The 9,881-nt window shown below is 45.9% G+C and overlaps 1 protein-coding gene across 1 annotated transcript; it reads left to right on the top strand.

The window, feature by feature from the left end:
- Nucleotides 1-2,077: 2,077 nt before the first annotated feature.
- LOC148055597 (trypsin I-P1-like) lies at nt 2,078-9,881 on the top strand. The gene is made up of 8 exons (XM_087759561.1): nt 2,078-2,214; nt 4,028-4,739; nt 4,849-5,167; nt 5,956-6,492; nt 6,924-7,092; nt 7,702-7,955; nt 8,748-8,884; nt 9,627-9,881. Exons 4-8 carry the CDS (start codon nt 6,453-6,455, stop codon nt 9,774-9,776), a joined length of 750 nt encoding a protein of 249 aa, XP_087615687.1. The 5' UTR covers nt 2,078-2,214; nt 4,028-4,739; nt 4,849-5,167; nt 5,956-6,452; the 3' UTR covers nt 9,777-9,881.

Below are 9,881 nucleotides of genomic sequence, written 5' to 3'. Positions count from 1 at the left end.
GTTGCTGGCTGAATGTTGTACTGTCTGTCATTCCATCATCATGCATGTCTTGGTATTGGATGTCAGCCATGAATCTGGGAATATTGGCCAGGTTTTGATTTTTTGACTCATTTATACCTGTGGATATAACTTGGGCCATCTTTCCAGAAGGGTTTATTCCAGTAAATGTAAAAATATATTGTTTCATTCTGCAGAGTTGTTCTTAATGTCTGAGAGATGATACCTCACAACTCAGAACTTATGTTAGACAGAAGCAAAGATAATAGACCAAGATAGCGGAGGCACAAAAATCGTGTTTAATCACATCTTAATTTTTTCAGTTTTCCAGTCAGGGAAGCATATTCCCTGCAGTTTAATCTTTCTGGGAGCTCTAATTCACCTCCTAATTACAAAAAGCAAGGCATCTCTGCCAGCCTTTTTTTCTGAAAGCAAATCTGTGGTTAGACATTAGCCTCATGAACAGTCTGTTTTTTCTAGTCTGCCAAGTACATTCTAGTTAGCCTTGTCTTAACCTATACCACTCTCCATTCTTTTCTGAATATGTAAGATTAAAAAAACTTACATTATTGTAGCTGAATATACATATTTAGTTTCAATGATCTTCTTCAGTAATCCTGATATTGCATCTTCCAAACAATAAGCAATATTACTGAGGTTTTCTCTTTTTCTTCTTCCCATTTTGTTGATGTCCCTTTCCCATATTTGCCTGAAGCTCTAGAGAGAGTCATATCTTCCCTTGACCTTTATATATTTGTAGAAAAGGCATGTTCTGTCTGTGAGCCTGGAGATATAGTACTTTCTCTGGGCCTAAGGCTGAGTTCCTAGGGTCATACCAGGATTCAGAGAAGGGTGAATCTCAGAAATTTTGGTAGTGAATGTTCCCTGTCTCGCTTTTTTAGTCATGCTTTTTTAAGAAGTTAACAGAAATTATGTGAGAAGCTATAGCTTCTTCCCAGAAAGGAAAGAAAATATATTCTATATGATGTATAAAAGTTTTGTATGATCTCCAGTGTCATGGACACTTAGCATATGAGAATTATTGTTTTGACCATGGCTCCTGTTCAGTCCCTGCCAGTTCTTGCCACCGCAGGTTTTCTCAGGAGAAATTATTCCTTACCCATGCTCCAGTGATGCTGAGCCCTGTACTGGATGTGTTAAAGTTTCAGTGACTTGTCAAGTAATTGTAGACAGTACAGAATATTTTTGTTAATTACCTTCCATATCTTTCACATTTTTTCTTTGAATTTTTGTGCTGCTTTCAAAGTCAACACAGGAGTAAGCAAATGAATTTGACCAAATTTAATATGCCTTTATATTCTTTTATGGTTTTGACACAGATTATCCGTTGATGCATATTTTTAGCATTTACTCACCATAACCTATTCTTTTTTTTCTTTCATGGAAGCCTTGCCTTGATTTTGCTTGTTCTCCATCTGAATTTATTGACATTTTGCCCCTTCACCTTATCGCTAAGATGATACACCTTGAGACACTTCCATGGGTCATATTGAGACAGTTCCATGGGACACTTCTGCTTTGATGAATGTCCTAAAATGACCCCTACATGTCTTGTGTATGGAGACACTACAGGATTTTTAGATTGATTATTATCTGTCATGCCAGACCTTAAAAACCTTTTCTTCTGGTGGTAATCAGACCCCAAGTCCTGGAGGGAGAAACTATTTCAGAAACTTGATGGGAAATGAAACAAACTATGGAGACTGTGGGAATTAATACTAAGATTATGCTGTGTAAGAACTCTGAGACAAAGCAAAATGATTTCAGTCAGCTGGGCTGTACGTTCTTCTCTAGTCACATGTGTTAGAATTTATTGCTCATTCCAGGATGAAGATTTTTATTCAGAGTAACTTTTCTGTCTCGGGAAACAAAAAATGACTGCACACTCTCTGAAAGAAGGAAGTATCTGGAAGATGTAACTCAGGACCTCTAGTGTGTCTCTCAGGAATTGCGTAACATGTTGCTGCCTTCTGAAGAGTAGCTAGATTGACAGCCCTTTTGTTTTTCAGTTCAAAACGTCTAATTCTTTCAGTCTATTTTCTTTTAAGATTAAAGAAGAAACAACGGAAAACAAAAAAGTACCAAGATAAAGGCAGGTATGGTCGAGCTTCCCAAATCAGACCCTGAACTACTGGATATGGGGAAGAACAGATGTAGGAAAACAGAGGAATAAAGTCATAGGTAAACAGATTGCTGGTAAGTATGCTTATCTGGTTATGCCTTCTGCCTGCTTAGCTCAGTGTATCCATGTCTTATTAAATTCCATTTCTAAGTATCTCCCTGAGGGAGGGACTGTCTAGTCTGTGTGCATATGTTTTGTGTATGGAGGCCTAAGTGCTAGGAACTGGAGTCAGACCGCAGGTACCAGCAACTGGAGAGACAAGAGTGAGTGAACTTAAGCACCAAAAACTGGAGTAGGGCCACAGGTAAGAGTGGCTGTGTGTTCGTCATGCCAGCACCTGGGGCAAGGGAGGGTATGCAGCGTGTGTGATCAGTAGTGAACAGGAAGTCAGACTATCTGGCAAGTAAGTGAAGTGACCTGGGTTCAAGGGGTGTCTGTGTGTCTCTAATGGCAAGACCAGTGAGAGGTGGCAACCAGAGGGAGCAAGGGAGTCACAGACACCTATTGAAGAGGGGGGGATGTGTGTGTGTGGGGATATGTCTGTGCGTATCAGCAATTGGAGTGGGGCTGCAGGACTTGGGGGCTCATAGATCCAGGTGCCAGCAAATGTGGCGACTGGGATCTAGGGATGCCAGCTGTGTTCCTAAGCACAGCTATGGAAAGGATGCACATTGTTCATATGTATACATATATTTCCCACTATTGAACCCTCATCCAGTTCAGCCAGAGGGGGACACAAGATGAGGCCATTTGTGCTGTTTCTGTTTGTGTGGCCTCCCTTTTCTTTCCCAAAATCTCCTTCCTGTATTCTCACAGCAAATAGGCAGTTTCTAGGCTTGCAGATGTTAAAATTGCCCAGTGGTGACCCAGTTTACACAGGCTTGGGGTGCACAGACCCTTCAGGGGAGGTTTTTCTGGCTGCTCTCTACAGATCAAGTGCTGAATGAGGTGGATTAAATAAATACTTTAAAATCTGATCTCCTCCATCTGCTATGTCCTTGCAGAGCTCTTCCTTTCCTTTCTGGTCCAGCCATTTGCTAAGATTCCTGGGACACAGTCTGTTTCCCACCTCAAAGGCTGAGGCAGTATCCACTTCTGGCTCCATGTGGAACCACTGTTCTTCTCATGAGTTTCCTACCCTTCTCCCACGTACAATGGTCTCCCTAACTTTGTTATTCCCCCAGTGCTTCTGGCCCACAGTCTTCCAGAACGCCTCCCTAGTTCCTCAGCTCAGGCACTCTGAAAGAAGGCATAACTTTCCTTCTTCCCAAAAAGAGAACTTAACAAAAAAGAGAATAGCAGCAGGATGAACATAAACATGCAGCTAGCGCTGCTGCTGGCCCTGCCCCTCCCCTCCCTTCCACTCCTTATCCTTCCATTCTTAATAGATCATCGTCCATGCTTTACGCTATGAGATCACTGGCCTTTTCCCCATCTGCTTGCTAATGGTTTCCTTTACCTACCAGCTAGTCAGTGTTACCTGCTAGGTCCTGGTGGACCCTGTGTCATGGTGGGAAGTGCACGGTGCACATTTGTGTGGGCTGGGAAATGGAAAATGGCCAATGCAGTTGGGAGTGCCAGCAGAATTTTAATTTGCTGGGGGGAAGCCAGGGGTGAGCAAGAGGGGAAGGAAGCCCTGGTAGTGAAGAAATTGGAGAGAACATGAGGGCTCTGCCGAGTTGGAGGCTGACGTTATAGCAGAATGTAAGAAAGAACACGTAAGGGATTTGTTGAAACCGCTAGAACAGTGGCCTCCAAGCAGTTTGGATCACGCACGCCTATTGGTAAAACATTTTTGAGGATGCACCCCCAGTCCAGGTGTATTTAGTGACTGATAATTATATACATATAGTACTGAAGTTCTAATGTTTTCTTCCCACACCCCAGTGCATCGTCTTGCGCACCCCCAGGGCTGCATGCACTCCACTCTGGAGACCGCTGCACTGGAACATGGTAAACCGGGAGCCTGTCTCTGACCGTCGACTACAGATGCAAAGAGCAGAAGATGCAAAACCCTTCCGCACACCCTCCCCTGGCCTCTAGCAACTGGGGACTTGATGTTCCTAGGTCAGACGGGATGTCTTTCAACCAGCTCCCCCCAGGCAGGAGAGACTTGGGAAGAGAGAATCAGCGGTCCCTCCCCCAGCGAGCTCTGTGAGATGTACGAGGACTAGCCGCAGAAACTCCTCCGCTTTATGCTCCTGGGAAGCTTTATCTCCATCAGCCCACGGTCTCACCAGGTTTCCCTTTCCCAGGATCTTGCATCAGCCTGGACAAATGTATTTACTTGATCTGAGTCCAGTGATGATACAGCTGACTGAAATACTTGCACTAGGAACATGGATTTCTAGAAATGCAGGCTGCCATTGCTTGTCTATTGATAATATCTAACAGAGCTGCCAATTCACCAATTGGATTCACCAGTCGTCCTCCTTCCTGTGGCCCTGGAGCCGCCAGCACTCTGCTGCAGCATCACTGCATTAAATGAGAGACCTGTTTGCAGCTGGAGATGTACCCCCGGAGTGTATTTTTTTGCAAGACCCTGAAAAACCCCCTACAATAGGTCTGTGGAATGTTCAGCAGCATTGGGCAGAAGAAGGTATTTACATTTCAAGTAGGGATTTGTCATCTTAGAGAAAGGAAGGAGGGGCGGGAGGAGGTGTTCCAGTTTCAACCTGAATGCAAAGGAGTCTGTTCATCCTTCACAGCTCTCACTGAAAGGCCTGAAGGGCTGTTCTGAAGCAGTCTGTCTGTGGGATGACCTCTGAGTTGTGCATCACAAACACCTCATTTGCCTCCGTTTGAGATCAGTTTGCTCCATGAGCTGCCCTGCTGGCACGCACCCTGCAGTTCTGGGATTCACGGGAGCCTCTAGAAGGGACCCCTGAGAGGCAGTTTGGAGAATGGGAGGAACCTGGGTGAGGTACGTTCACTAGATGCCTGCCGTCAAGGACTTAGGAACGCAAGAACCACAGGAGCTACAACCCAGGAGCTTTGCTGTGAGCTCTGGCAGTAGCCTGGGAAGAGGTCAGTAGTGTCCTCTTGTTGATCTAAGCAAGTAGCACAGAGAGTCTCAGAGAGACCTTGTTCTTCAAAGAGATTACCAGCCAGCCCTATAGGATGCCTTTCCTGCTCTTAAGAATAACCGATCAGTAAAAGATCAGAGTAGATTAAATAAGTAACAAGGGAAAACAAAAGATAAGTAACAGGATAGAGGCAGGTACGGTCAAGCTTCCCAATTCAGACGCCGAATTACTGGATTTTCCTGAAATTTGGGTGGATACCAACACAAATATTAAAGCTTGTGAACAGAAGGAAAAGGAAGCTGTCCTTCATAGCCTAAGTGTTACCTAATAGGTTATTAGAGCTTTGTCTCAGGAGAAATATTGTTCTCAAGTATCTGATGACAGCCTGCCTCTATGCCAATGGCATGTTTAGGGCAAAGAAATTATAAATCCTTGGAGGAGTCCCTGGTCTTGGACTTGTCCTTTAACATGAAGGAGACTTCCCATCTGGACAGTGCCACGGTGTGTGCCAGTCCTCCAGGGCTCTCAAAAAATGCTCAAGAAAAAGAAGAGGAAGATTATTCCTGCTTAGTCTCTCATGCCATTTCAGCATCTCAAAGCATAGGGCTTCTGTTTACAGTCACTTGAGGTTATCCCACGTCTTGCAGGAGCTAACATGATGAAGTTGGAAGCTGCTTGAGAAACGATTATTCCTCAAACGCATTAAGCGCTAGCAAACCCAGCATAATGACAGAAGTTGGCACTCCTTCAGAGAAGGATTTGAGAAGATCTCTTTATTTGTGTTCACAGGATTTTTGTTTGTACGCATTACATCCATAAACATCGATGTTATACTGAAATTCGTCTGCTGCAAGAAGCATCTTACAGTCCATTACCTCCAATAGTCAGCTTCCGGTAAAAATATGCACTTTTAAGAATGACACCATGAGCACAGAGGAATCTCCAAGGGGTTTGAGGGTTGCTCTCAACAGGTGCTGCGTACAAGACTGAGACAGGCAAACACCTACACATCTTGCAAAGCCCAAATGTATTTTTAAACGGAAGGCTGCCCTCTGAAATAATGTAAAATACCTCGCTGTCTTAGGAAAGGTTTATGATTAACCGATACATTATTTGTACTTTCTACCAGTGGCTGGTAAAGCCCACTTTTGGATCTTCAAATTTTCCACTGTGTACTTTTTGTCTGGAGAAAACCTTGGACTAGAGATAAGGCCATTTCAAGAAATGTATTTCTAGCAGCTCACGCTTCCAGTCCCCCAGCCTGGGCTTGAGGCTGTGTCAAGATCATGAAATACATACTGTTTCTCACCTTTGTTGGTGTGGCTGGTGAGTACATTTCTTCCTTCTATTTGTGTACTTTGTAAGGAAGCTCGTTTTCTGAGCAAATTTGCAAGGTAGTCTGTTGGGGGAAAGTGAAGTCCAGTTTCAACTAGCAAAAGTTCTAAGGCAGAGCACTGCAACTTCTTTTGACTGCTGCCTGGTCATAATTGCTTGTGTCACAAAATGCCTTCATAGCAGCTCTTGAGCCAGGAACACTGACATGTGTCCATAGCTTCAAAAAAAGCCTTAAGGGCTGTGAAGTCTAAAGATAACACCTCTGGCCCAGGAAGTCCCAAAGCTGCTGTACATTTTTGGACTATGGGTGAGTGCTACCGTGAGTTTTTATAGGAGAGCCACAAGTGAGATGCTTCCGTCGGTCAGAGGGGCACAAGATTCTTTATGCCACATGTTGACATATGCCACTTCTTATCTCCCAGTTGCCTTCCCCCTCAACGCTGATGATGACGACGACAAGATTGTGGGAGGCTACACCTGTGCAGCGAACTCTGTCCCCTATCAGGTGTCCCTAAATTCTGGGTATCACTTCTGTGGAGGCTCCCTCATCAACAGCCAGTGGGTCCTGTCAGCTGCTCACTGCTACAAGTCGTGAGTGGAAAACATATGTTCTTCCGTAACCTACTTCTTTCTTCCAGTTTGCTTCTAGCAGGGATTCTGAGCTGTGGGATCCAAATCCGTAAGTGGCTCCGTTCTGACAGGACACAAGCAAGGAATGGGTGGCTCATTCAGGAAGCTGGGCTGAGGCATCATAAGGGGTTTTCCACTTGTGCCAATGCTTCTGCGAATGCAGAGCAGTGTCTGAAAGGACAGCGTGATAATCTAGCAAGGAGTTATGGGCTGTGATTTCTTATAAATTGCATTAATCTCGCTACAACTTAGTCACTGGAAAACAGGGAGAGGAGCGAGGTCAGGGTGATTGCAGCTTGCCTTTCTCCAGACTGTTTCTAGAAAGCACTGTTATCCATTCAGCTTGTCCCAGCTCAAGAAAATAAGCCTGCAGAAATTCACCACCACCTGCACTGGGAGTGGGTAAGATGTCAGTGTAGATCCGTGGGGCTTATTGCAGGGCAAGAAAGACAACCTGCATGGAAACAGCTACTACCATAGCGATGTTGAAGCGAGTGCATACAGTGACAGGGAGGTTCCTCATAACCTCTCGGTAGCAGTAAAGTCTGTGCCATTCCTTCTCTTTTCCAGTCGCATCCAAGTGCAGCTCGGGAAGCATAACCTGGCACTCACAGAGTCGTCACAGCAGTTGATTAATTCAGCTGAAGTCATCCGCCACCCTGGCTACAGCTCCAGAACACTGGACAATGACATCATGCTCATCAAGCTTGCCAAACCAGCCCGGCTCAACCGAGCTGTCCAAACAATTCCTCTGCCTACCAGCTGTGTGACCCCAGGCACCACATGCCTAATCTCTGGCTGGGGCAACACACTCAGCAGCATCAGTGAGTACTCTGTGGGAACGTACAGCATCACGAGGGCCCGGGAGACACTCTGAGACCTCACAATTAACTCCAAACAGTACAGGGTAAAGCAGAGAGAAGCGCTGTGGGACAGGCCTTTTGGAGTGACCGGTCTCTGGCAGACGGTAACCATTCCGCTGCTTCAAAGGCAAGCCTTTATAAGGTGCTTCCTCTTGTTCTGTCTCACGAACGTGGAATCACTTCAGTCATCCATGTGCCGCTCGCCAGGATGTTCACGCTGCCATAAATTTTGTGGTCTGGCGCTACCAGCTGTGCCCCAGCTGGTAGCATTGTCGAGCACTAGCGATGTAACTAATGTCAATGGAGTTGTCAGTGCTCTGAGAACAAGATCAAAATCTGTGACTGTGGATCTAAGAGATCCATTCTCTTCCATTGACGGTCAGAGGTGTGGATGGTGGCTGGTGTCTAGTCCGCTGAGGACAACTAAACCTGCACCAGAGGAGAGGATGGTTTTCCCGAGGCTCAGGTTTCCTCCAGCATACGTGCTATCAGAGTAGCTCTTAGCTCCACACTTGCCAACTGATGATTGGTATCAGAAGAATTAACGTGGCTGCAGTGTAGAACGGGGGACCCATGGGTAGAATCTGTTCCGTCTAAAGAAAAGGAATCCATGCTGCAATTACCGTTCAGAGGAAAAATGACGCCTGCTAAAAGAGGATGTTCAGGGATTACGTTTCTGCTAGGAAAGATCTTCTCCGGGCTCTGGAACGAACTCAGAGGTGTCCTCAACCATCTCTCCCTCTTTTCTTGTAGATCCGTATCCAGATACCTTGCAGTGCCTGAAGGCTCCTGTACTCACCTCAAGCGAGTGCACCGAAGCCTACCCTGGGCAAATTACCAAGAACATGATATGTGTAGGATTCATGGAGGGAGGGAAAGACTCCTGCCAGGTAAAACATCTGCCTCTCCTTTCCCATGTTTCTCTCCTGCCTGTTGCTAGTAGAAGAGGCCATCATAGTAGAGAATCTGCGGTATTCACTGCACTGGCACGTCCGAAAGCTCTTTTCTTGAGCAACAGTGGAGGCTTAGGGGGAGAGTTGCTTATTGAGCGAGGCTAGGTTTTTTCCACTCAGTTAGTCATTGTCCCTTTTTTGAGGCAGCGAAGACCTCTGCCCTAACTCTCCACAAGCAGACTATGCCACCTCCTGCGCCTTAGGCTATTTAAGACGGAGGAGTGCTGCACCAGAGAGTCAGTAGTAATGACGGTGACTTCAGAGCTTCGGGCACAAATGTTAGTTTTGGACTGACGGAGAATGAAATAGCCAGCATGCCAAGATCCAGGCAGCCTGGAAAATGAACACACCTGACAATTGCTCTGCATTTTACATGCACCTAGCTCCGTGGCAATATTTGGCAGAATAATGGTTAAGACACACCTATCCTAAGCGTCTGCCAAGGCCTGCGTCCCTCAGAACCAGGCAGCTTACTCATCCTTAGCTGCGGTGCCCTTGGAGCTAAAGTAAGGCACAGTAGCATCAGGTGTAGAGCGGTAATCAGAAATGACCTTTGTAGAACTTCCGTGTAGAAAAAGGCCAGTGGAGCTCCCTGGAATGTTCTGGGATCTCTGGGATCTCTGGCTCATCACCTAGGCGGACACCATTTGCTGAATATCCGTATCCTTTATGTGCGCAGGGAGATTCCGGCGGCCCAGTAGTCTGCAACGGGGAGCTCCAGGGCATTGTGTCCTGGGGTATTGGATGTGCGCAGAAAGGCTATCCCGGGGTTTACACTAAGGTTTGCAATTATGTCTCCTGGATTGAAGAAACCATGTCTGCCAACTGAGACACTCTTGTTCTGCGTGACCTGCTGCTTCTCCTCATCTTCTTCTTCTGTTTTGGGACTGGACATACAAAAAATATCAAAAAGTAAAGGCTTTCAGGCACCCCT

Source organism: Nipponia nippon, unplaced genomic scaffold (genome assembly GCF_047370975.1).
Source record: "Nipponia nippon isolate SJK-2023a ecotype South Korea unplaced genomic scaffold, ASM4737097v1 scaffold_2, whole genome shotgun sequence".
Taxonomy (NCBI): domain Eukaryota; kingdom Metazoa; phylum Chordata; class Aves; order Pelecaniformes; family Threskiornithidae; genus Nipponia; species Nipponia nippon.
Note: the sequence above shows the minus strand (reverse complement) of the source record. Positions and strands in the feature narration are given on the sequence as shown.